Here is a 27,632-nt window from a genome sequence, read left to right on the forward strand (position 1 = left end):
ATTATTGTGTACCTAGTGTCAGAGTCAAGGCTGCTATTGATCGGCTGTAGAGCATTTTGAGATGGAGAGTGAACAGTGACAGGCCATGATCCATATGAGTACAAAGGGAAGGGTCAGAACTTGGATCTAAAGAATGAATCAGGTCATCAGGTAATGATCATATTTTGCTTCGATTTAGTGTTGTTATGAAATACAGCAAAGATAGATCAAAAGTTTTAAAATAAAGAAAGACCAATTTTATTGAACTGTAATTCCTGCTGTCAATGAAAAGATACCAGGAAGGATTGTGTATAAGCACTCTCCCACACTACAACAGCTGACACATGCAACAAATAGAGTCATTGAGTCATCCTGATTTGCAATAGGAGCATCAACATTAAGCAAATCCCAATTCCTGCATGACCCAGCTATTGCATTTGATAGTTAGTGGGACAAATAATGCATGAGTCATTGGCTCGAGCCCCATGTTGTCCAATAATTTTTCATCTAATATTGCTTTTTAATTTTTTTTATTCAAACCAATGAACAACTGAATAAAGGCCCTAATCACAGGTAAAAAAAATTATACAGCACTAACAGGGGCTTCCCGGGAGAGCCCAACTACTGAATAATACTCATTTGTAGAATATAGTTAATGTTGATAAATAATGCAAGATGGAGTAAGCCCATACATTTGATGCTTAATAAAGTCCTTTGATACCATTTGCAAAATGTCCTGTTAAACAAGCAAAATTTTGATGTAATTCGGATGAGAACTTTAATAACAATGACTAGCGAATGAACAGAACATTCTAGGGAACTGGAGAGTTTAAAAAGTGAACAGGAAGCAGTACAAGAGAGATCCCATTAGCAGAACCTACATTTGGAAGATTAAATCAAATCGTGTGACATCACGTGGAAGTATTTTTCTTATCAAAACAAGGAATGATTGGGGGATGGAGAATATTATATAAATCATAAGAATGCAGGAACAACCAGGTGGCATTAAGATATAATGAAGAAATGAATTAAACCACAGTTTGGATGGAAAGAAAGGTGTAGCATGTGGGAAAAGGGATCTTCTGATGTGGACCATAGTCTGACACAGGAGGGTGTGACTGCAGATGAGGCAGGTTCGTGGATTGGGAAGGTCAAAAGGAGTGATTCATTTGTCCGGCATGTTCAAGGTGCTTGCAGCTCCTGTGGATGACTGTGTGGCCTGTAATATGGACAAGGGAACTGACTATAGCAACATTGTGCATAGAACCATTCAACTGAGGGGAACAAATAGGAATGAAGAAGTAATAGGTGACAGTATAGTGAAGGGAAAAGACAGAGATTTTGCAACTGAGGGTATGAGTCCAGAAAGCTGTATTGTCTGCTCATTGGCAGGAATTAAGACATCTACTTAGGGCTAGAGGGGAACTTGCAGTGGGAGGGGAATTACCCAGATATTGTGGTGAACGTAGGCACCAATGATATAGAAAGGACTAGAAATGCAGTTCTGTTGGGAATTAATGAGCAGTTAGGGGTTAAATTAGAACCTCACAGGAAATAATCTAAAATACTACCTCTGTCATGAATAAACTGACATGGGGTAAAGAAGATTGGAGAGATAAACACAATATTTTATCTTAGAGAGACAGATCTGGTATATAAATTATAAAATGTTAATATGCAGGTACAGCAAATAATTAGGATTGGCATTTATTGTAAGGGAATCAAACATAAAAGTAGGAAAAGTAGCTGCTACAGTTGTACAGGCCTTTAGTGAGACAGCGACTGGACTATTATGGCAGTTTCAGGTTTCCATATTTAAGATCAGCTATAACTGCGTTTGAAGCTGTTCAGAGAATTTTCACTTGACTGATTTCTGGAACAAAGTTTATGAACAAAGACTGAACAAGTTGAGTCTGCATCCATTCGAGTTCAGAAACATGTGAGGTAATCTTAATGAAACATGTAAGACTCTGAGGGAAGAAAGCAAGGATTAAACTAGACATTTGCAGCTCTTTCAGCCTAACCTCAGTGTAGCCAAATTCTCAGAAAAAAATCTCTGAAAGACAGGGTAAGTCACAATTTAGAAATCAAGGAGAGTTAAAGTGGATTTGTTAAGGGAAGGTCATATTTAACTCGATTGAAATTTATGTGGCGGTAACAAGGGGGGTGCTGTTGAGGGAGAGTGTTGTATTTTATGCAGTCTATTTGGAGTTTAACGAGGCTTTTGACAAGGTCCAACTCGACAGATGGGTCAGAAAAGTACAAGTGCTTGGGATCCAAGGAAAGTGACAACTTTATCCAAAGTTCCTTCTGTGCAATCGAATTTCTGTGTGGGTTCTTCAGTCTGATTGGTTAAAGATTCATACTGTTGCTTGACCTGTTTGAATATGTCACTGATCCCCTACAGGAGATGATGTATTAGAAAAGGTGTTAGATTTGAGGAAGCTTCCACTAATATGGCAACAAAATTTTTATGACCAGTGGTCAGCCAGGTAAACAGCAAGTGGTGTACCTTCACCAGCAGCCATAAGATCCAGGCCGATTTATACGTTACATCAGTGTCTCCATACATTACATACCTATCTGCCTATCCTGTGAAATTGTGAAGCCTTATACATCAGACATTCATTGCATGGAGCAATGTAATGCTCTTCGGCAGGTGAAAACCTTATTAAAAAGAAACATACCACTTAAGGAAAATATTCTTTTCCAGCTTTGCAAGATCAAAATTGGTGTCACGGGACACACAGACTCTGATTTTATTCTCAGGACCTTGTTTATGGTGATCTCCATTCCAGTCAGATTCAGGTTTATAAGGGATCAAACTACTGTGCTATTTTACAGCTGAAGCCTGAGGCAGAGAGGGAGATTAGGTTGACAGGTGATTACAGACAGGCAAATAGAAGTGAAAGGATGTGCTGTCAGTTTGAGGTGAAAGTTCTGTCTGTCAATGTGATCCAGTCTTCTCTCAGCTCAGTACAACATAACTCGGGAATAATATAGGGATTCACCAGCTTTTGATGAGGCGTTTTCTAAAAGCTAAGGAGGTGAGAAATAAATATATCTTTTCTAAACTGTTCTAAACAGTGGAGCTTGGGGTATGGACTGGGAGGAGCTATTAGCTTCATTCATCTTGACTCTGGTTCAGTCACCTCCAAGGTTCAGTCACTGACACCTGCCCATAACCAACAGCATAACCACAGCCACTGGTAGATCACTAGTTGAACTGACCATTATTATTAATGGCCAGCACACTGTTTTTGGCTTAACTATGGATTGGCCGTATAGTCTGCAACGGTTCGATTTGTCATGCTGGCCCCTTGGCGCGCGCTGCTGTTACACTCACCTGTAAACGATGCCATGACTGTGCAGGAAAAATAGACCAACAGCAATTTCAGCTGCATAGAATCTAAAACAAAACACAGACCAGTGTAATGATGCAAGGTCGACAATCCCGGATTGACAATCATAAGTAAGTCAGAGATTAGCTTTTAATGTGCTTTAATTTATCGGAAATATAATTCTTTGAATTGGACATTACTGGCAAGGATGGCTTTCATTATCCATCGATAATTGTCGTGTGAACGGAATAACATTTCACTGGCTCATGTCAGGAGTGATTAACAGTTAACCACGATGCTATGGAGCTGGAGTCTGAGAAGAAAGGCAGGCTTCCCTTTTGAAAAGACATTAAGGATGAGTTAGTTTACATAATCAGTTGACAGCTTTATGGTCATTTTTACTGATATCCCTTTTTTACCAGATGTTATAAAATTGAATTCAAATTTATTTGGCATGGTTCAGTGAGTACAACTTGTCTGAAAGTCAGAAGATCATGCGTTCACCAATCCAGAGAGTTTACTGCGAAGTCTCAGTTAGCATTCATAGGAACGTAGAATCCCTACAGTATGGAAACAGGCCCGTCAGCCCAACAAGTCCACACCGACCCTCCAAAGAGTAACCTACCCAGACCCATTTCCCTACCGTATTATCCTGTACTTGCCCCTGACTAATGCACCTAACCTACACATCCCTGAACACTATGGGCAATTTAGTATCACCAATTCACCTAACCTGCACATCTTTGGATTGTGGGAGGTAACCGGAACACCAGGAGGAAACCCACGCAGACAAGGGGAGAATCCCATAATACAAATGGTATGTTAAACCAAAGCTTTTTAAGGTAAACATAGAAGATCGCATAGCTGTAGTTTGAAGTGGTGCTCTGGCCAGTATGCTCTTCTCAATCAACACATTGAAAAGCAAATTACCTGACCATTATCTCAATTTAGTGATCTCAAAATATAGCTGTTGCACTCCTCTACATTTCAATATTGACTACATTTAAAGTACTTAATTCAGCATCAAGAGCTTTGGGATGTCCTAAGAAATGGAAAGTGTTGTAACAATGCAAGTCTGTTTTTCTAACTTCTCAAACTGTCATGATTAAATCTGAATTTGCATTCATTGGATTATTAATCCAGGCCTTTCGTTTACGAGGGTCGGAATGGGTCCTTTAAGCTGGAACATGAACAGGTGGGAGAGGGAACCAAGAGCTGGAGGAGACTAAAACATGAAGAACTGGGAACAAGGCACAGCAGAATGACATGCAGCTCACATACTGTACTATGGATCTGCAGCTGCATCACAATTCATGCTAGATTTATTTTCTGTCTACCACATTCAATCCAGAAAGAAAGGAGAGATGTTTTGAACTTCTACACTGCATCTTTTACAGCCTTTATGGCCTAAAGGGCTTTCAGCTAATTAAATGCTTTGTGGCATGATCACTGCTGTAACATAGGAATAACAGCCTCTGTAATGCAAAAAACTGCTGTATCCCATGAGCAGCATTACGATAATGACCTGATCATTTAATGACACTGTTTGAGGGAGAAACGTTCAATGGAATACAAGAGAAATCTCTTGCATTCTTCAGATAATGTCACGGAAGCTTTAATGCTGCAGGCAGGTCCTGGGATTAATATTTCACTGAAATTCTGGAGCTTCTGAGAGTGCAGCACTGACTACATTGATGTATCAGCCTGTACAATGCATTCAAGACTCTTATACTGCTTAGACTGAATCATAGTTATGACTTCACCCTGGGACACTGACAGCTAGTTTGGTAAAACTAAACAAATTCTAGACTATCAGTCTGAGGAACAGCCTTACTGAAGTGAAGACAGAATGGGAATCAGTGCTGAGGCAGATACTTACACAGCGTGAGGTTCTTTGAATCTGCCAACCTGCTGGATCTGGTACATGAGATCACCTCCATTAACATATTCCATGACAAAGTATAAACGTTCCTAAGAGAACAATAAGGAGACAACAACAAAATAAGTAGGAGAAAGTGAGGACTGCAGATGATGGAGATCAGAATCAAAACATGTGGTGCTGGAAAAGAACAGTAGGTCAGGCAGCATCTGAGGAGCACAATAGTCAACATCTCGAGCATAAGCCCTTCGTCAGGAATGTGAGGGTCCCAAGGGGGCTGAGGGATAAATGGGAGGGGCGAAGGTAAATGGGAATGCAATAGGTAGATGAAGGTGGGGACTGATGGTGATAGGTTGGAGGGAGAGTGGAGCGGATAGGTGGGAGGGAAAATGGACAGGTAGGACAGTTCAAGAGGGCGGTGTGCCAAGTTGGAGGGTTAGATCTGGGATAAGGTGGGGGGAGGGGAGATGAGGAAACTGGTGAAATTGACATTGATTCCATGTGGTTGGAGGGTCCCAAAATGGAAGATGAGATGTTCCTCCTCCAGGTGTGGGGTGGCTAGGATTTGGCAGTAGAGGGAGCCCAGGACTTGCATGTCCTTGGCGGAGTGGGAGGGTGAGTGGAAGTGATTGGCCACAAGTTGGTGGGGTTGTTTGGTGCGCGTGTCCTGGAGATGTTCTTTGAATTGTTACGCATGTTGGCATCCTATCTCCCCAGTGTACCGGAGACCACATTGAGAGCAACAGAAACAATAGATGAGGTGCAGGAAAATCTCTGCTGGATGTGGAAGAATCCTTTGGGGCCTTGGATGGAGGTAACGGAGGAGATGTGGGTACAGGTTTTACACCTCTTGAGGTTGCAGGGGAAGTCACTGGGAGTGGAGGGTGGTTTGGTGGGGGGCGTGGACCTAACAAGGGAGTCACAGAGGGAATGGTCTCTGCGGAATGCTGAAAGGGGTGGGGAGGGGAATAAATCTCTGGTGGTGGGGTCTAACTGTAGGTGGCGGAAATGGTGGAGGATGGTGCACTGTGCCCAAAGATTAGTGGGGTGGAAGGTGATGTCTGGGGTATCTATCCTTGTTTCAGTTGGAGGGGTGGGGTTCAAGGGCAGAGGTATGGGAAGTGGAGGAGATGCGCTGGAGGGCATCGTTGGCCACATGGGAGGGGTAATTGCAGTCATCACAATGTCCTTACACCAAAATAATTGTTTACATAGAAAACAAGCTTATCATCAATGTATGCACAGATTTACAACGCAACATACTCTGCCCAGAACTTAATGAACTGCCGAGTAGTGAGTTTGGTGTTGGTGAGGGTAGGAGCATGGCACCTCCCCCCGTCACCCTGAAATCCCTGGCAGAAAGCCCCATGGCTGGCGTCCCACCTTTTGCCGGTTGATACCTTTAAGTGAGCAATGAATGCCCATTTAATGCCTTAATTCCTCCACTACTGGTGTTAACCTCGCAGCAGGCAGAATGCCCATCATGCAGGGAGCATGACAATCCAAGCCCTGCAGAGACGTCCTTGTCTGAAAATACTCCATGTCTTATCTGGGGACTAGCAGCAGAAAGAAGAGGGGCCATCTCTCTACTCTTGCTGCTGACAGCTTTGCTTCCTTTTCTCTGCGACCCCACAATATTCCTGGGTGGGTGCTGTAAATGATGCTGCTGTTCAATACAGACACCAGCCTCAGATTGGTTATCAGTGCTCAATGGGGCTTGAGGAAGATTCCTGTGACATCCATTAAATACTGCCCTGTGTCACCTTCAACATTCATAGTGCAATCTCTAACCTCAGTTTGAACTCTGCTTTTCTGTCTGTTCTTAATAACACTGAGTTGGTGAATGAACAGGAGGTATGGTACAGGAATTTGGTTGGTCAGTCAGCCCTAATCCATTGTAAAAATTACATAGAATCTGCAGCCTAGAAACAGATTATTTGACACAAAACAAATACAGTCTTTATGGTCCACTCAAGTACATGAACATCCTTCCTCGGCTAACAGTATAAGGATAACATCTGCATCCTGCTTCCTCTTATCTTTTCTAGCCTCACCTTAAATTCATCAAAACTGTTTACCTCATTCCTCCCTGTGCTAGTGTTCCATTATTCTTAACACTCTCTGGATAAAGGTGTTTCATCTGAATTCCATACTGATTTTACTGGTGACTACCTTATATTGACATCTCTAGTTCTCCTCTTCTTCCTCTTCTCTCTATGTGAACTGAATCAAGACCTTTTTATAATTCTAAAGGCTTCTGTTTGGTCATCTCTCAGTCTGTTCATCCTTTCCTCACACGTATCATCTCACTGTTCTGATAACATCCTTTTAAATTTATTGTACCCTCTCCAGTGTCTCTGTATCATTTTCGATATATGACCAGAAATGTACACAGTCTGGTCTATGTAATACTTGATCTTAGTTTAGTAAAACTTCTCTACTTTGCATTTCTATCCATCTAGAAGTAAAACTGGGTGCTTGATGTGCTTTTTTCTTTCATGAAATAAATGCTCCTAATGGAAGATTGTTAAACTGTGCTGGTGCTCACAGTAATTTTATGTTTTTGTATTCCAAGATCGCAAGCTCTTTTACCCCATTTCTGCACCCACCCCGTGCTTCCTAGACTCTATTTCGACTAAACTGCTGACTATCAAATTCCTTTCTGGTCCCAATCAGAATTCTCTCACTGCTGTGGGCAATCCCTCTGTACCTGGAGATTATCTGCTGCCATCTGATCTTCTTCTCAACCAGACAGGTCCTATCCACCAATTCAGGGGAGCGACCCTGGTGCCCTGACCAGTAGCTATCCTTGCAAGAGGATTCGCAGTAGGGTTAAAATCAACTAGGTAAAAACAAGGGCTGCAGATGCTGGAAACCAGATTCTAGATTAGAGTGGTGCTGGAAAAGCACAGCAAGTCAGGCAGCACCTACTTTTTCCCCACCCCCCCCCCTCCTCTCATTTATCTCTCCACTCTGCAGGCACCCTGCCTCTATTCCTGATGAAGGGCTTTTGCCCGAAGCGTCGATTTTCCTGCTCCTTGGATGCTGCCTGACCTGCTGTGCTTTTCCAGCACCACTCTAATCTAGAATCTGGTTTCCAGCATCTGCAGTCCTTGTTTTTACCCAGTAGCTATCCCTCAGCCACCATCACAAACAAACGCTGATGGATTATGGAAGTTAATGGAATCAGACAGGGGCAGCAGCGCTCTCATGACGCTATTAAAATCAGCTGGCTTGCCCATTAGGCCAGGTAAGCCAGGGGCAAGGCAAGGCAGGTCTGAAAAGGTCCAGAAAAGGAGGATCTTTCATCCAAGACAAATATTACATTTGGCCCAGCATGCCATGCCAGTCTTTGACAGAACTATCAAGTTGGTCTCATTGTCTTGCTCTTTTCCCATTGCCTTGTGGCTTTGTTTCTTTTCAAGTATATAGACCCTTTCACTATCTTTTAGAGCAGCACATTACAAACCATGACAATGGTCTGTTGTTAAAAAAAAATACAAATCCTCACCTTGTCTTTGATTCTTTTGTCAATCACTTTAAATTCATGCTCCCTGATTATATTTTGTGTTCTTTCTGGGGCAAGAAGAGCAGGACTAGGTTAAAGTGTAGAGCAAAATGTCTTCTGAGGGGTATAAATATGAAGACTGCTCTTATCCAAAGTTCCAAACAAAAATACAATTACACTGTTTTTTAATCAATCCAACTAAAAGTTCAATTTTAGTCTGCTGGTCCTTCTGTGTAAAACATATTGCAGTACTGGGTATCTGCCAGTAGAGGATCTCATGTTGACCTCAACAGAAAACACAGAAATGTCCCTGTTGCTGGAACCGCAGAGTTTACATGGGATGGGATGTATGATTTTCATACAGGAAGAATAAAAGAAAGTAGGAATGACACTAAATGGTCTTACTCATCTTGTATACTTCAAAATGGAGTCCAGTACACCCAGAGCATACATTTCTCAGTATTACATTCTTCTTTTACTGTTGTTTTACCTCTGGGATGTAAAGTTCTCTCATGGTAGCCTACCCTTCAACATACAGAATGTGAGACAGCAACAAAATACACTTCTGCTTCAAATGTTTTGTCATTACGCAATTTACAGATTCACAATCATCTGATCCTACCTTGTTTTTTGTGTAATAAAGTAAGACAAAAAGATGCACACTAAATAGCACTGGTTCCAGTGATTGCATGAATCAGAACAATGCAGATGTTTGATTTGAAAACTCCGTTTTACACAGAATGGAATCTGTGTTACATAGCTTCATGTGGAGAACTGGATACACTCTATTGTGCTGGTGAGACATGCGCACCCATTGAAACACGTTGCAACAGGTCAGGGATCATGGAAGATGGATTGGTTAATTACCCATGCTGCAGTCACTGAAGAGATGGGAATTGTTCAAGATCATTTTGCGGTTGATTTAAGTGGATTAATTTGGTGCTGGTTAGAGGCAGCTCTGATGTAAATGAGTTGTGTTTCCATTTAATGAAGTGCATGCGTGTATAATGTTAGCAATAACTAATGACAACAATTATGTGACTCACTGCAACTGATGCTATCGTAACTGTGCCTTTGAAATCAGTTGCAAACTCACAGTTTACCAGTGTATGGTTTATATCAGTTTGAAGTTTTAGCCAGTGCTGAGTTCTCTCTTTCTCACAAGTGCATCACAGGACTTTACCTGACCCATTTGGCTCTCAAGAGTCACGTGATGGTTCACACGTCTCTTGTACAGCTAGCTGTCAGTCTGAAAATGAATGCTGCTGATAAATATTGGCTGTGTATATATGACACTGCAAGCTAGTTTATTAGTAAGTACTGTTGCCCATAATGGTACAAATTCACTCCACCTCGAATTGCTTTCTCCTTTAATGTTGATAATTTGCCTGATGTAGTTGACGGTGCGATGTACAAAACATTAATAACAGAAATCAACACAGGGTAATTTTCCCTCTGATAGCTCATAAAAAAGCAGATAAAAATTGGAAAAGAGAATGAGGATTATGAGGCATTGGAGGCCATGTTAAAAGCAAAGGAAAATTGTAGCCCATTTCCTGTATGAAAACAATGTCACCATCGAGAAACTTTAATCTGTAACAGCCAGCAATCAACTCCACCCTGGCTCCTGACACTTGTGTGAAGAATGGAGAACAGGAATGAGGTCAGTATCATGTACAAACTCTGAAGGGTTTGAGGTTTATTCACAAGGTTCCATCAAACCCTTTGAGATTTGTGACATGGCGCAAAAGGAAGTGATTCCTGAACTCTCAAGAGATGCCTGGTCTTCATCGGTACCATCCCAGGATATGTGACTGTGTCTTGGTTGTTTATTTCCCCTGTTGTCTGTTAATATGAGCAATGTGCCCTCTAAGACATAGAGTCATAGCGTGAAAATATTGCCCCTTAGGTCTCTTTTATAGCCTTCCCCTCTCACCCTAAACCTAAGACCTCTAGTTCTGGACTCCCCGACCCCAGGGAAAAGACTTTGTCTATTTATCCTATCCATGCCCCTCATAATTTTGTAAACCTCTATAAGGTCACCCCTCAGCCTCCAATGCTCCAGGGAACATGCATGTGTGTGGCTGTGCATCACACATTGCAACACACAGACCATGTACAACATTGTCAGAATTAGAGCATCAATTATAACTTTGAAAAATGTAAACTTCCAGTGGAGAAAAAAGAAGAGAAGTCTGTAGCCCACCCAGCATAAAGCAAATTCTTGAAGGAACATCGGACCCAAGGCTCTGACACACACATTGTAGAGGAACAAGCTTTATTTGCAACTTAATGGAAGCTGGAATGCCACAACATTGTCTTACCATTGTCTGGAAGCAGGAGTGGAGTTGAGTCAGAAACTGGGGCTTTCCAGGAGCAGCCAGGACTCTCTTCTCCACCATGGTGCACTCCACATCGTCATCCTGGATCACCACGTCCTTCTTCAGGATTTTGATGGCATACAGCTCATCAGTGCCCTTCCTTTCAGCCAGCATCACCTGCAAAGCAAAAAAGAGGACAAGTGCACCATGACCTCTGCGTTGGACACTGCCAACTAACACCACCTGAGTAATGAACAACACCTCTAACATTGCCAATTCCCATCCTCCCTTCACCTTACCCCAGAGTCACCTTAAGCTCATTCCTGGTGTTTAATCACTGACCATGTTTCATTGTGAAGCTAAGCACTAGGTGGCCTCAGCATTGGTTATCACAGACAAACTTGAATTTGTCTTCATTTAACATCTACCCATCCAATCCAACTGGGTTGTTAAATTGTAACTAGAAGCAGGAATACAGAGTGAATTTTTAATGCAGCAATACAGAGATCAGTTGTAGCATCTATACTGCTGTTCTATCTCTCACTGAGGTTAACAGAGCACTGACTAAAGATCGATCCTGGGACTTGCTGGGTTGTGCTACAATAGGCTGCACCTTTGTTCATTGAGGCACTAAGGTGAATTATATGGTCTGAGTGTTAATGAGAGCACCATAGAGATAATTGGTTCAGTGGGTGGTGACAGCGGAGGACCTTACTGAGAAAGGTGTGGTAGATTGGAGACTGCGGATTATGTCAATGTCAGTGAGTAGAATCGAATGTATACACAGAAGGTTTAAAGGGAAGCTTAATTAAAGCATAGAGATTGTTTGGCTGGCGGGATTACTGGTTTTGGGAAACACAAATGCAAACTCTTTCCTGGAATACTGTGAACTGTTCGCACCAATTCTGTGCTGTTTCCCCATACCTACCAATGAGGTTACAGTGGGTGGGAGTGGTTTTATACACTGAGAACACATCAAAAACACAATTTCCCTTTTAACCTTTCCACTGGAACTGAATAGCTGAATATGACTTCTACTAAATAAGAGCTACATATCACACAACCATGCCCTAATGCATCACCACACAATATTACCACTCGACTAAACATGAAACAACCTTACACCAAATACACAGCAACACGACAGACAACACCTGGTGGCTCAGGACCAAATACAATTCAATAAAGCAGTAAGCCAATGCAGTAACACAACACGACATAATAAAATGTGCACAAAAAATGTTTTACATACAAAAAGTTGACCACACACTATAGTAGTACAACATAAACACATCAATCTACAACAAAATAATGAGGGCATAGTAGAAGACATTAAAGCCTTGCCAATACCACGTTATCAATGCTGATCCTCATTCACCTCATGTATTCACCTCTCAAAACCTTGGACATTCTCTTGGTTCAGAGTCTTTCCGACTCTCTTCCAGAAAAGGCAGTAGAAGCAGAATCTTTAAATGTTTCTGAGGCACAGATTGATAGATTCTTGGTAAGCAAGAGGGTAAAAGGTCATTGGGTAGGGGTTTATGAGATTATGGATTCGTGGTTAGTCAGATCAGCCATGATCTGCACAGTCTAAGGATACAGGGTCGGCCATTTCTGACTAAGATGAGGAGAAATTTCTTCAGCCAGAGAGTGGTGACTCTGTGAAACCCGCTGCCAAAAAAAGTGGTTGAAGCCAAAAGTTTGAATGTTTTCATAAAGGAGTTCAGCATAGTTCTTATGACTAGAGGGATCAAAAGAGGAGAAGATGGGAACAGGGTACTGAATGGGAATGTGAACCGTGATCATATTGAATGCTGGAGAAGGCTTGAGGGACGAATGGCCAATTCCTGCTCCTAATTTCTATGTTTCTATGAGTTTATTGAATGACAGGTCAGGCTCGGGTTGGGGGTGTGATTTGTACATATGTTCCCTGTAGTTAATCAGTGAAACTGATGGACCTTTATGATAGTTCTGTGGTCACTTTTATGGATATTAGCTCTTTTTTCCAAATTTATTTAACAACTGAATTTTGGATCATCAGTCCTGGCCTCTGGATGACTAGTTCATGTTCATAATCACTATGTTACTGAACCTCTGTATCCGCCCTGGGCAGTGTTCAACGAGTCAATATAAAAGGAATGTGTTTGAATGGAGATTTAGGAGTTGGCCTCGCAGTGTTGGTTGAGACTGGTTCAGGATTCTGCTTTGGGTAGCTACAGCCAAATTAGCATAATGCAATTTATTCTCCTGCTGTGAACAAGACAAGAAATTCTGTCCAGTTTTTGAGTGAAAAAAATTCTGTTACTAATCCTGAAATCAAACAATCTGGATCCCAGTAACTGGATGTTTGTATTGTTTCGTTACAGGAAATCAGTAGGCTGCTTCAGGTGAGGCTGGAAGACATGAAAATCTATTTCTATCTGGATCAGCGTGAATAGAATTTTAGAATGGAGAATCCTCACACTCCTTCAGGGCACAGGACTGATTACAAACCACCAATTCTGAGCCATCTGCTTGGAACAACTGCAGTGGATGTGCATGATATACCACAGGCTCAACTCCTGCTCATTCAATTTTGATTTATAGCTCCAGGATGTGGTGAGAGTGTAGTGAATGAAATGACAGATTCCAGCATCTAATTTAGCAGATCTTTCTCTTCATCACCGTGAATACATCAGACAGACTCAGTGAAACACCCTGCAGTGCAATAAAAATAGGCAATGTTCTCACTTACGAAAGCCAGAGACTGCACAAGATTGTTTTCAGGTGTGTTACTGAGTCTCAGCAACTCACCTGCTCGATCAGTGTTACATCTACCTGAGGGTGGAAGGAGAGCCACATGGATCATGGCTGTTATTCTCCATCAAGGAATATCAGCCTCCAATATTGGAGGTCAGCCATGTTTCACCCGAGTCAGAAGGTTGCATGGGCAGACCCAGCAGTGCAGCGGGTACTGCCTTTTGGATGAGACTTGATACTAATGCCTGGTCTCCCTTTCAGGTAGGTACAGAAGATACCATGGCATTATTCCGAAGAGCAGCAGTGAGTGCTCCCAATTTCTGACCAAACATTTATTTCCCAATCAGCATCCCTGGGAAATTATATAATTTGGGAATTGTTTTTTCCACTGGGAATGCGTTGAGCAGTTTGTGCTGGTGTATACTGGGAAGGACTGTTTCTCACATACAGCTACACAGACCGAACCGGTGGGGCAGCCCATTTCTTACCTTTCCAAAGCTACCCTTCCCCAGCACCATCAAGAAGTTGAAGTCAGTCAGCTTCATCCGATCCCGATTCCCATTGTTGTCAATTTTGGACCAAGAGCTGGATCTCTTCTCCTCAGCTGCTTTAGAGCCCGGCCCAATCCTGGCTCTCTGCAAATAAAACAAAACAGCAGCTGAGTCGGAAACTGTGGGAGCTGCTCCGTCAGCCTCTAAAGCAGGAGGAGCTACTACGGAGGAGAAGCTGCTGGGGGCGAAGACAGAATGTTTTGAGGGTCCATGGTGGACCTACAGGAATGGATTGCAAAGTTTGAAGCTTAAATGACGGGGGCTACAACATAGCCTCCAAGAGTGGCCACTCAAGCGATACCAGGGAAGGTGAGTACGGTTACACCAGTGGCCGGTGCCAACAGCCTCCCAAGAATAGGAGGCACTGTGGGAAATGGCCAAGGGGTGGGTTTGTGGCATTGGTGGAGAGAGTTTAGTATAGGAGCTTGGGAGGCCAGGGTTGGGTGTGGCTGCTGCCCCAGAACCGTGTTGTCGAGAGGTAAGCCTGAGAATCACTGGCTGTGTTGGACGAAGGGAAGCCATTGAAGGTCCTGGGGCTGTGTTTAGGAACAGGGGGGCAGGGGTGGATGTTATAAGGAATGCTGAGGGCACTGGGGGCACAGAGGGTTTAGACCAAGATACAAGACTGAAGCAACAGTGAAAGGTGGGAAATCATTTTATTGCATACAATAAAGTCATGAGTAAAACAACAGATGCTCCACAACTCAATAAGATTAACATTTTAAAGTGATCCAACCTTCGGTCAGCGTCACTCAGCCTAGCTCTCCAATCAATGCAATTTCTATTCTTTGCAGAATTCAAGCAACATAAGCAACATGGTATCCCCCCCCCGAGGATTTCAACAGAGCAGGATTCCAGCCTTAACCTCCCACTCCATTATTCTAAATGTAAACACCCAACCGTGATTAGATTCTAGTGTTTAACACACTCCCAGATCTCTGTTATTCTTGATATAAACCCCTTGTTTAGATTTCAGAATCTAAGCCACTCGCAGGCATCTATTATTTCTAAACATAATTTTCACTGGAGTGTTCCCACAAGAATGTGGTTTTAGTGGAGAGTCTGAAAGAGTCGACTGTCAGACTGAAGAATAATGTCCTCAGCCCTAATGAATAAGAGCTTCTGCATTGTCGCAACATTTCTGTCCCTTTGAATTGAGTACAGTCAGTTATCAGCCAGCAGCCAGCAGCAATCATGGTGGCAACACCAGCATAAATGAGGAGTGAAAGGCAGTGAGCACAGCAAATAAAGGTTACTTTGAAGACTGATAGACAGAGATGGGCAATATGTGTGCAGACAGAATTTCAATTAATTGTATAGATAAATGCCGCAGGCTGGACAATCCATTTGTCTGAAGCACTGACAACAGATGCTGCTCCTCTGGGTCATTCATTGGACAAACAGTCAATTGCCAGCATTTTCTTACATTATAAATAACACAGGAAAGAATATTTTTAAAGTACTTGCAACACATGCATTTTGAGAAGACATTACAATTCGGACAGGAGGAATATGCTGGTAATCAAACCTCATTATCCCATGAGTCAGACCATTTAGTATAAATGTTTTGATTTAATCATCAAAATTGCCAAATGTTTCTCTTTCGTATTGCTATTCTATGTAGAAAAAGATTTTCATCAAATTTCTTCAATGAACTAAGGGTGGCACAGTGGCTCAGTGGTTAGCACTGCTGCCTCACAGCACCAGGGACCCGGGTTCGGGCAACTGTGTATGGAGTTTGCACATTCTCCCTGTGTCTGCGTGGGTTTCCTCCGGGTGCTCCAGTTTCCACCAAAGATGTACAGGTTAGGTGAACTGGCCATGCTAAATTGCCCCTAGTGTTCAGGGATGTATAGGTTAGGTGCATTAGTCAGGGGTAAATGTAGAGTAATAGGGTAGGGGAATGGGTCTGGGTGGGTTACTCTTCGGAGGGTTGGTATGGACTTGTTGGACCAGATGGCAGGTTTCCACACTGTAGGGATTCTACGATTCTATGAACTCAAAAATAACCAGTTTATGATAACTCAAAACTCTAAAAATGGCAAAACATAATAACACCCAATCTATAATTCAGAATTAGAACTAGATCCCCTTTTAAACTCAACTCGAACATATTCACACAATGCAAAGGATAGAGACTTTGCAGAGATGGTCTTTTGAATAATTTCTCTGATAGCTTCATACATTTACATTCCTCCTAATGTCCATTTGACTCTTCAAAGTGCTAGACCCTTTCAAATTAAATGAGGTTTTCGAAAATGTTTGGGTGTACATCTCCAGAGCTAACTTGTATGCACCCCACCAGGAATAATATTTTTTATTGTGGAATCATCCATAGAAACCTCCTCTGAAACTGATACATAAATTTAATCTGCTCTAGCTGTCACCCTGCTTTACATTAACAGCGCCCAGATTTCCTTCTCAACTGAAATGAAGAATGCTTCATACCCTTTTCTCCACACTTTGATAGGGCATGTACAAATTTAAGCATCTCCTAGCTCGAATCTGGGTTAGAGTAAGCTTTCCCTCCTCGGATCTTTCCGCACGTGATGTTCCTTTTTTTGCCTCCAGTAAATAAAGTCAGTATTCCCTTTTTAATTCCTTCACTTTATTCTTTTCTCTCTTCCAGTTCCAGCCTCTTAAGCCCCATTCCTCCAAAATGCTCCTTTTCTTTCCCTTTCCTCCCTTTGCAGTGCTTCTCTAAATTAACTTTTTTTTTCAGAAATTTCAAATTCTTCTTCTGTGATTTTGAATTCCAATTCAAAGTGCTTTGTTTCTTTCCTCATGCTCAAGCTGCTTTGTCTGTAACTGAATTCCAACCATCGCCAATGATTATTACACAGAGTGTTCTTACTAATCCCAAATAATCTGCCAATTCCTTGATTATCTCAGACTTTCACCTTTAACGCCTTTGTGAATTCTATTATCTTAGTCTTAGTTAAGTCTTGTAAATGAGTCAGGAGTACCTCTTCTACCCGTCGTTAAATTTTAGACATTTCAGTGCCATTCTAGTTTATAAAATGAGAAACCTGGTATCTGTTTTTTCATTACATATCAGTTGTTGTTTTTCAGTATCCAATTACCCATTCTTAGCACAGGGTCCCATTGTTTCTTCCAGATCCAGGTTTTCCAGCAGAAATTCACCTCTTACCTCCCTAAAAGCTTTGTTTGGCAGTCTTTCTAAAATCACTTGCCTTTTTTTGTAATTAGCAGCTGAATCACAGCCCATGTTAAGCTGTTGACTCCATTCCTTGGTAAAAACCTTGTTTAGTCCAGATTGTGTCCAAATTGTCCAATTTCTACATAAATATAGATATGTAATCCCAATAAAGGTCGCTTTTGAAATTTCCTGCTGATCCTCCTAGTCTCCTACATCCTGCACGGTCTCCCTACATATTCATATATTACCCAAGAAATTTGTTGATCGCTAACTATCTCCAACTCTGAACCTTCATCAGGTTTACTGGACATTTGTATGAGCATCAGTTATAGGCAGCAGTGTAACTAAAGGACACCTGTGGCTTCTATGTAGAGTGAGTTACAGCCTGGAATGTAATTGCCAGATTTGAAATGACTACAAGCTGAATGTTAAGCTTATGCAGTCACTGTATTTTCAATGCATCCAAAGAATGGTCATCTCTTTTTGCCTGTATTAGTTATTCACTGTATGTTGTCTATATGGACACCTTTGTTCAGACATCCTTATAAATATGGCTCTCTTTTGTTACTCACCTCAAACTTCTGCCTCAGTTCCTCGTTTCCTTCAGTGTCCTCTTCAGGTGGCACTGGCACATTGTAATATTCACCTTCCTCCTGGCTCAGCAACTTGTACCTGTGCAACAGGGGATTTATTTTCTCTTTTGGAATTTGGTTGCACCTTTTGGTGTGGCTCCTATCCACCAATCTCAGTTTATAGTTTAAAACATTTCACAAAACGAGTAAAGGCTAATTTCTATCTTGAATATAAACAATTTACTATTAACACTGCATTTCTTGACAGAGCTCTCTGTCTTCAGCATCTGCGGCTAAAGCACGGTTCTTCTTTCTAGCATTAAATGCTTTGTTAACCATTCCACATTCCCCAGGATACAGGGAGCCTGGAGAGCAGCTGCAAAGAAGCTGAACCCAGAGTTCACTGCCAGACTGTAGGATGGAGAACTCAAGGTGAGAGTATTGGGAAAGCAACATCCAACATCGTTGCAAATATATAATCGGAGGTAACACTATTCCAGGTAAGAACAGGATCTGACTGGGTTCTGGCCAGTCGTGTAACCTCTGAAAACTGCCTCCCCCCCCTCAGCTATTTTAACTTACCCAAAACACTAACCCTGTAACCGCGAACCATCATTGCACTGATGTTCTTATAATAACAGCTCAAATGGAGCTTCCTAGATCCTATTCATTTTCAGATCAGACAGAAAGTAACATTATAGTATTTACAAAGGACATTCTTTCACTTACCACCCATTGACCCCAGCCTTCTGCAGCTCTGAGATTCCAAAAGACAGAGATCCCATGAAATCATTCCTTGTGGTTAGATCCCAGTCCCATATTCCAATAGAAAGCCGTCGATCCTTATCAGAATCCTTCAGATTGCTGTTGGTGGAAAATAGACATGAGAACTAAGAGTTACAGGGCAATGGAATCATACAGGGACTAAGGCACTAGAGTAACTAGCATATCGATAGCAAATAGACTAAGCATATAAAAAATAAAAGGGAGGCAAAAGAAAGAACATGGCCAATGAGGGACCAAAAAGGCACTTTACACAGAGGCAGGGAAAAACTGAGATACTGAATGAATACTTTGCAAATGTCTTTACCAAGGAAGAAGACGCTACTCAAGTCACGATGAAAGAGAATGTAATTAATTTGCTGAAAGGAATTAAAGTTGATGAAGGGGTAGTATTTGAAAGGCTGTCCACACTTCAGGTGGGTCAAGACTGGGCAAGTTGTATCCAAAGACACTGAGGGAAGTGAAAATGAAAATTGCAGAGGCAGTAACCCTAACTTTCCAGTTTTCCATTGACTTAAGCACAGCACCAGAGGACTACAAACATGTTACCCCTTTGTCCAAAAAAGGATACAAAGATAAATTCAGCAACGACAACCAGTCAGGTTAATTTTAGTGGAGGGGAAACTTCAACAATAATTTGGGAAAATATGAAGCAGTCACATAAATACATGAATAGATTTCCTGAGGGAAAATTATGTTTAGCTAACTTATCGAAGAGCCAGTGAAGAAGATTGGTGAGAGAGATGCTGTGATGTAATGTACGTGGATGTCCAAAAGGTATTTGATGCCATGTCACACAACAGATATGTGAACATAGTTATAGCTCATGGGATGGAAGGGACAGTAACAACATGAATATGAAATAAGTTTGCAACAGACCACAAATGCAAGGGTTAATCAATGTTTTTGCACTGGAGGAAGGTTTATTGTCAAATTCACCAGGAGTTAGTGTTGCTGATATAAAATAATGAAGTAGACCTTGGTGTAAATGGCACAATTTGAAACTTCAAAACATTCTGAACTATAAGGAGGATATAACTTCAAAGGACATGGGCAAGTGGCTGGAAGGGGCAGACACGAGGCAGATGTAGTTCAATGCAGAAAACTGTGAAGGGCTTCCTGTTGGTAGTAAGAACATGGAGGGACAGTATTATATAAAGGGGACAATTCTAATGGGGCAGCAACAGCAGATGGATCTGGGTGTACATATCCACAAATCGTTGAAGGTTACAAGGCTGGTTGAGATTAATAATGCTTAATAATGCACATTGAGGAGGTGATGGCCTAGCGGTAATGTTGTTTGACTTTTAATCCAAAGACTCAGGTAATGTTCTGGGGACCCAGATTTGAATCCCACCATGGCAAATGGTGGAATCTGAATTCAATAAAAGCCCGGAATTAAATTTCTAATGATGACCATGAATCTATTGTCAATTGTTAGAAAAACCCATCTGGTTCTCTTATGTCCTTTAGGAAGGAAACTGCCATCCTTACCTGGTCAGGCCTATATGTATCTTCAGACCCACAGCAATGTGGTTGATTCTTAACTGCCTTCTGGATAATTAGGGATGGGCAATTAATGCTGGCCTAGCCAGTGATGCCCTCATTCCTGAATGAATTAAAAAATAAATAGTATCCTAGGCTTTATAAATCAGGTAACTGGGTCCAGGAAGAAGGAAGTTATGCTAAATTGGACTCAATTGGAATACTGCGTTCAGTTCTGGGCATTTCACATTAGGAGAGATGTGAAGACATTAAAGAGAGTGTAGGGAAAACTCACGAGTGTGGTTCCTGAAATGAACAACCTCAGTTATAAACATTGGGACTGTTTTCCTTGGAGAAGGGAAATCTGAGGGCAGATTTAATTGAGGCATTGAAATCGAGGGCTCTGGATGGGGTGCAGAAGCTAGTCGCACTAATGAAAATATTGGGAATGAGAGGGCAAAGATTTAAAGCAAATGGCAAAGGTAGCAAAAATAATGTGGGGAACATGTTTTGTCCAACAGTGAGTGGTTATATGTAGCCTGTGAATGTGTGGGAGCATGGTCAATTGTAGCACTTAAAAGGGAATTCAGGTTGTTATCTGAAAAGGGAGAAGGTGGGGAAATGACACTAAGTGAGATGCTCGCTCGGAGAGCTGTTGCAGACATGAGGGATTTAATAGGTTTCCTTTTGCATTGTAACAATTCTATTACTCAATGGTTTGGACCATGAACAAAGAACTAGAGCAACGCAGCTTGTAGTGAATAAGCCTCCCACAAGACCATATCCATCAAAACAAATAGAAGGCAGATTCTCACCAACAGTATTTGAGGCTGGGTCTTAAAAAAATTAAGCTTGGCTATGGGCATATCTGGCAAACTGGCATTTACTGCCCACTCCAATTGCCCTTCAGAAGGTTGTGACTGGTGCTGTCGAGGATTTAATTGTACCTTTAAGGGATGATTAGTAAACAGCTGTCAATCAGTACAGTTCAACACAGGATGGGATGTATTATTGTCACAATCTTGAATTCAGAAAGTAATAGTAGCAGCTGAGATTAGTCACATGTATGTAGTCTCTGGATTAACATTGTATGTATATACACCTTCAAATGCACACTATATATCTTCAAACTTATCTTCAATTAAAGAATCCACATTATTGTCTTTACAATCCTTGGTGTATGATTGATACATTTACTTTAAATAGAAGAATATAACAGTCAGTGTCTTCCTCACGTTCTTCAGTCCATCTGGGGAAGGTGTTACCTCAGGGTTGTGAGGGAGAAGGCTTCAAGATTTAGACCAGCAGTGATGAAGGAACCACTAATGTGTCTCCAAGTCAGGCTGATGCTGCTCCTTCTGGGTGTCAGAGCATGAAGTTTAGGGGAGAGCTGCCAAAGATACCCTGGTGAATTTCTATAGTATAATGAGTGGATGGCATCCAGAGAAGTTACAATGTATTGATTTGGAGGAAGGGAATGTTCTAGATGGTGGTTTGGGTTGTCAATCAAATGGACTGATTCAGTTACAGGCAGGTTAACTCAACCCAAAAACAAAAGAAGCTAGCTAAATATCTGGCTAAGATGTGGACTGAGGTTTAGAAAAGTGAGAATATAATTCAGTCAATGTCAGAGCCAACACCATAAACATGATAGAACTGTGCCAACAGCCCTGAGGCCACGTGCTCACACAATGAATTCTCCTGACTTCTAGAGCTTTCTACACAGCTAGGATGGAAGTTTATATCCTTACAATGTGAAAGTCTCATTCCAGATTGGATTCAGGGAGCATTTGATGGTCTTGGTTTTCTGCTTGCTCTCACTTTTAGGATCAGGAATCAGTTTCAGCTTCACATATGGATCTGACAGACCATTGGGATCCATTGGAACCAGGTTCCTAGCCTCCTTCACTGTTAGAAACACAATTTAAAGAGAAAGCAAATAATTTCAAACTGGATATAATTTATAACTATACACTATCAGTATATGGTAGTTCTTTTTATTTCAATAAACATTAACTTTTCACATTAATTTGAAATATTTCCTCTACCATTCACTGACAACAATCAAAGAATCAATGCACAGGATTCAGCATTCCATGTAGCTGTAGAGACTATATTTCTAACTTTCATTTCTCATTATTCTATTATTTGAGATGTCAATGAAGTAATATAGGAGGACATTTAACTAAATATCTACCTCGTGCAGTACTTGAGGTGGGAATGTTTGATGGGACAGTGCCAAAGAAGTTTTATTCTTATCTAATCCGTCTTGTACTTACCAAGAGGTTTGTAGAACTGTTAGACGGAAATGGATTCTGTGTCTAACCTGTACCTGCCCTGGTAATGTTTGATGATTTTGATACTCAGGATTTGAGTTTTGGATTATTGTTTCACTCTTTGTAAAAGGCCTTAGGTGGTTGACATGTAAAGTGTTCTGATCTCCAGTAGCAACATCACTCATTTCAATGAGTACTATAAAAACCACTAAAATAAACACCAAGAGTCTGCAATTAAATATTTTGCGGAATTTAAATAGATACATGATTCCTTGGTTTGATAAAGAACTGCTTGAGACATCAGTTCCCATTTTGTTCTCCAAGTTAAAGTTGAACAACAGTTTAAGGAACGCACATTGCAAAAGAGGTAAATTTAGTATTGAGGTCAAAGGCTTCTCATATATAAACCACCAAACAAGTGGAATGGAATTGTGAGTGAAGAGGTTGAGTGTTCTGATCTTCAGTAGCAGAAAGACAGAGTGAAATCTTGTGACAGTCACACACAAACTCCACTCAAACACATCTCAGCTTGCAGGTACTGTGCTCTTCAGTAAAAATCTAGAACATTTAGAAAGCAGTTCATCACATCTCTCAGGAGTAACCAACACATCTCTCTCATATAGCAAATCAAATGTGCAGCAACTGTTGGATACACTGCCAGGGGGTGTAGTGGTATAGCGAACAAGGCATCACCTCCATCCCCACCCCCACTCACCTACTGTACTCTATGCTACTTTCTCCCATCCCCACCCTCCTCTCATTTATCTCTCTACTACAGGCACTCTGCCTCTATTCCTGATGAAGGGCTTTTGCCTGAAATGTCGATTTTCCTGCACTTCGGATGCTGCCTGACCTGCTGTGCTTTTCCAGCACCACTCTAATCTAGACTCTGGTATAGCCAACAGACCAGTGACCGACAAACTCAACTAATGTTCTCGGGACGTGGATTCTAATCCTATCATAGCAAATGTTGACTTTTGAATTCAAGTAATAAATCTGCAATTAAAAGCTTGCTGATCGTTATAAGAACCAACTTGGTTTACTAATGCTGTATGTGTGACCCCAGATCTCCAGCAACATGGCTGAAATGTTCTTGGAAATGTATTTAACTGCTACAAGGGTTGATAAAAGGCATGAAACTGGTTGGACCACCAATCATCCACAACAACACTATACAGATCTATTGACTCTGCAAAGTTTTCCTCAATAACATGTGGGGGCTTGTGACACATTGAGGATAGCTGACCCGACCCCACCCTGCCCCACACACACACACCCCTGGTTAAGCAATAACCTGATATTGTCCATAAGATATGATTCAGCTGAAACAACGATGTCCCAGGCACCACCATTACTATCCCCGGGTCTGTCGTATCAGAATGGCTCCTATGAAGGGCTTATTCCTGAAACGTCGATCCTCCTGTTTCTCGGATGTTGTCTGACCGGCTGTGCTTTTCCAGCGCCACACTTTTCGAATCAAGGTAAATGTGCACATGGATATCTCCTCCTGATTACCATCTAGCATTGCCCCCTCTGATCAGCCAGTTCTCCTCTGTGCTGAACACCACTTGAAGGATGCACTGAGGGTGTTAAGGGCAAGAGAGGGTGGGGCACTTTCATATTCATCATTCAGAAGGGCTCATTACTGACAAAGCTGGTCAGGTCCTAAAGGACGTGGCTGTTAGGATAGGTCTGTGGAAGGTACTGAGGGAACTAATAAGCTTCCTCACCTATTTACTTGTAGTCGATGCGCTTGTCATGACAGTAATGGTAGGAGTGACCATCATATAATCCTTGTGGCGGGGAAGCTCTATGTTCACATTGAGGATACTCTCCCTTGGCTGGGGTGGCTGGGGGGGGGGGAGGAACTGACCTGCCAGGGGTATTGCCCTCCCTGTCTGCAGGAGGTCATACCAGGAGATGCACCGGGCAGAACTGGAAATGAGCTACCAACCTTGAGATGCTGCAACACTGGATTACCTGCACGCTAAGCTGTGCAGGCCATTTGTGATCCCACAACCAACAGATCAGATCCAAGCTCTACAGCTCAAACACAGTCAGGAATGGGAGCGGATGTTGAAACACCTCACGGAACAAGAGGTAGGTTGACAAATATCTCCATCCTCAATGGTGGGAGGGCCTGCCTTTCAGGTCATTCAGTGTGACACACCACATATATTCTCTCCACCCCCTCAGCTCCCAAACCCCATTCCTGATGAAGGGCTCTTGCCCGAAACACCGACTCTCCTACTCCTCGGATGCTGCCTGACCTGCTGTGCTTTTCCAGCATCACACTCTCGACTCTGATCTTCAGTATCTGCAGTCCTCACTTTCACCAAATAAGTAGCTGGGCAAAAGCTAAAGGCCCTGGGTATTGCAAAAAGCTGTGGGCCCTGACAACACTGTGGTGATACTATTAAAGACGGAAGGTTCCAGAACCAGCTGCACTCATAGCCAAGCAGGTTCAACACAAACAATCTCGACCTGGAAATGTGGACACTTTCCCAGCTCTGGCCTGTCCACAAAATGCAGAGAAAATTCCACTTGGCCAATTCCCAACCCATCAGTCTGTTCTTAGTGAAAATCTCCTGCTGGAGAGAATCCAGCCAATAGTTCCCTCCGAGCTTTTCATTCTGCTGCATAGATTACAGAGAGCTGCATATGACAGTGACTTCAAAACTGGAAGTGAATCCATGGGCATGCTGATTGGCATCCAAGCAGTGAGTAGGAAACCTCCAAGGTACAGTATATGTGTTTCTTTGTTTATTTCCCTTCCATATTCTATCCCGACTTGCAACTATATCACCATCCTTCTCCGTCACTGGGTCAACATCCTGGACTTTTCCTAACAACACTGTGGGTGCACCTAACAGAGCCAGCAGTGACTCAAGAAGGCAGTTCAACACCACCTTCCCAGGAAATTGGGGACGATCATGTTGGCCTACCCAGTGACAGGCTCATCCTGTGAATGGTTACAAAAAACAACTGCCATTGCAGCACAGCACGATCCCAGTAACCGTTGTGAAATGAATGTGCTGTTATTTGGTTTCTCTGAAGGTATTAGTTGAGGAAGAAAGCCAGGCAAACAGCAGCAGGTTCACCCAATGAAGCCATCAGACAGGATCCTGACTTAAAGCCACAATCTGATGTTTGATAGGAATGTAATTTGCTACATTCAGATTCAGGTGCACTCGAAACAGCACTTATTCCTTCAAAATAAAGCACTGCCCTCTGATGGCCAGTTTATAAATTGCCCCGTAATAGGAAAAAAACAAAAGAAGACTTGCATTCCAGTGCAACATTTACAGCTTCACAGCATCCCATAGTATTTTACAGCTAAATGATGAGCTTGTGTAGCATAGTCACTGTTATAACATGGATCCTTCTTCTCAGCCAAACCCATACAATTGGCTATGCTTAGCTACCCTCTCATTTTACCACAGACATTTTCAAATATCCCCAACTAAACTTTGAGTGTGATTGTTCAATTTTGTTGGTCCTCCATAAAAGGGAGTCAACCAAACATTCAGAAATATAGTATCCCTATTGTGTGGAAAGAGGCCATTTGTCCCCTTGGGTCTGCACTGACCAACTGAAGAGCATCCACCTATACTCAGCCCCCTACTGTATCCCTGTAACCCCATATTTACTACAGCTAATCCACTTGGCCTACACATCCAAGGACACTATGGACATTTTTTAAGTGTGGCCAATTCACCTAATCTGCACATCTTTGGAATGTGGGAGGAAACCAGAGCACGTGGAGGAAACCCACATAGACACAGGGAGAATGTGCGAACTCCACACAGATAGTCACCCGAACCAGAGTCCCTAGCACTGTGAGCAGCAGTGCTAACCACTGAGCCACAGGGGCTCACTACCTAGGGAATGAGGGGAGAGTTACATGATCCAATCTGGTGGAATCACTCACTGGTGTTGAAAATACCAGTCACTATCAGTCTGGTGTAACATAAGCTTGTAAGATAAAACTCTCAAGCTTTTCTCAAATTACCCTTCGGCTTCATTTCACTGATGTTATTCAACCTCCTGACAAAAGCAAAGAGAATGAAGAGTCCATGATGGCACAGATTGTACATGGGTTGTTAGAGAAATGGAGTGGGGCTGGGGAGGGCCTACAAAAGGAAATAAATTTGATGTTGAAAGGTAGAGAGTATGAAAAAGTGTTGTAGAGACATGGCTGGAGGAATAGAACATTGACTCTTGCCAATTATCTATGCTTATCCCAACGCAATCCGTAAATTTAATGCTCAATCAGAACTTTAAGTTTACCCATAATTCAGGGTCAGCTCAGGCTTATAAAAAGAAAACTTGCAATTATATACCACCTTTTCATAACCTTGGGACATCCTAATGTGCATTACAATCAATGAAGTATCTTTTTGATAATGTGGTCACTGCTCCATTGTGGGAAAATGTAGCAGTCAATTTGTGGTAGAAAGATCTTATAAATACAAGTGTATTAACGGGAGATTATTTGTTTTAGTGATGGCTGAGGGCAAATTACTTTGTTTTGAATAGTGTGACAGGATAGGTTCTGTCTCTCGCCGGAAACAGTGCAGGAATCTCTTCATGCTGCTCTGAATATTAACCTAGAATTTGGGCTTAAGTCTCTCAGTGAGACTTGGACCCACCTTTCCAGCACTGACTAAATAGCCCAACATACATACATCAAACAGACTCAACATGTAAGAACCCTTCTGAGTCAGAGGCATGAGTACTACCTACTGAGCCATGGTTGACAATAGGGTTGTGCTGGTTGAGCTTATCCTATAATATAAAGATTACCATCTTCAAGACATGTGCAAGAATTTAGAGACTTGCGGGGTCTTTTGTGGAGTGCTCTGTCTCCACAGGTTGTTTTTCTGCATTGCCTTGTCCCACCAGGGTAATTAGCTGCAGTGATGTGTACCTTCCAGAAGATGGCACCAATACTCCACCATTGCCGAGGCTGGTTAATACATCTCATTAGTCTGGCCTAGGCCAAGTTAGATATTTAAAACGTGATCAATATGGGGTT

General features: G+C 42.0%; 1 protein-coding gene across 2 annotated transcripts in view; it reads right to left on the reverse strand.

Moving 5' to 3' along the window:
* The window catches only part of prkcba (protein kinase C, beta a), a 282,970-nt gene that overhangs the window by 43,598 nt on the left and 211,740 nt on the right, over positions 1-27,632 (reverse strand). For both annotated transcript variants that reach the window (XM_043711728.1, XM_043711727.1), the window contains exons 6-12: positions 22,070-22,226; positions 18,780-18,914; positions 18,051-18,150; positions 14,256-14,402; positions 11,032-11,205; positions 5,200-5,291; positions 3,326-3,388 (exon numbers count right to left, since the gene is read on the reverse strand). In XM_043711728.1, the coding sequence (XP_043567663.1) occupies positions 3,326-3,388; positions 5,200-5,291; positions 11,032-11,205; positions 14,256-14,402; positions 18,051-18,150; positions 18,780-18,914; positions 22,070-22,226 (868 nt within the window). The remainder of the gene's footprint in view (positions 1-3,325; positions 3,389-5,199; positions 5,292-11,031; positions 11,206-14,255; positions 14,403-18,050; positions 18,151-18,779; positions 18,915-22,069; positions 22,227-27,632) is intronic.

The sequence above is a fragment of the Chiloscyllium plagiosum genome, chromosome 21 (genome assembly GCF_004010195.1).
Source record: "Chiloscyllium plagiosum isolate BGI_BamShark_2017 chromosome 21, ASM401019v2, whole genome shotgun sequence".
NCBI classification, from domain to species: domain Eukaryota; kingdom Metazoa; phylum Chordata; class Chondrichthyes; order Orectolobiformes; family Hemiscylliidae; genus Chiloscyllium; species Chiloscyllium plagiosum.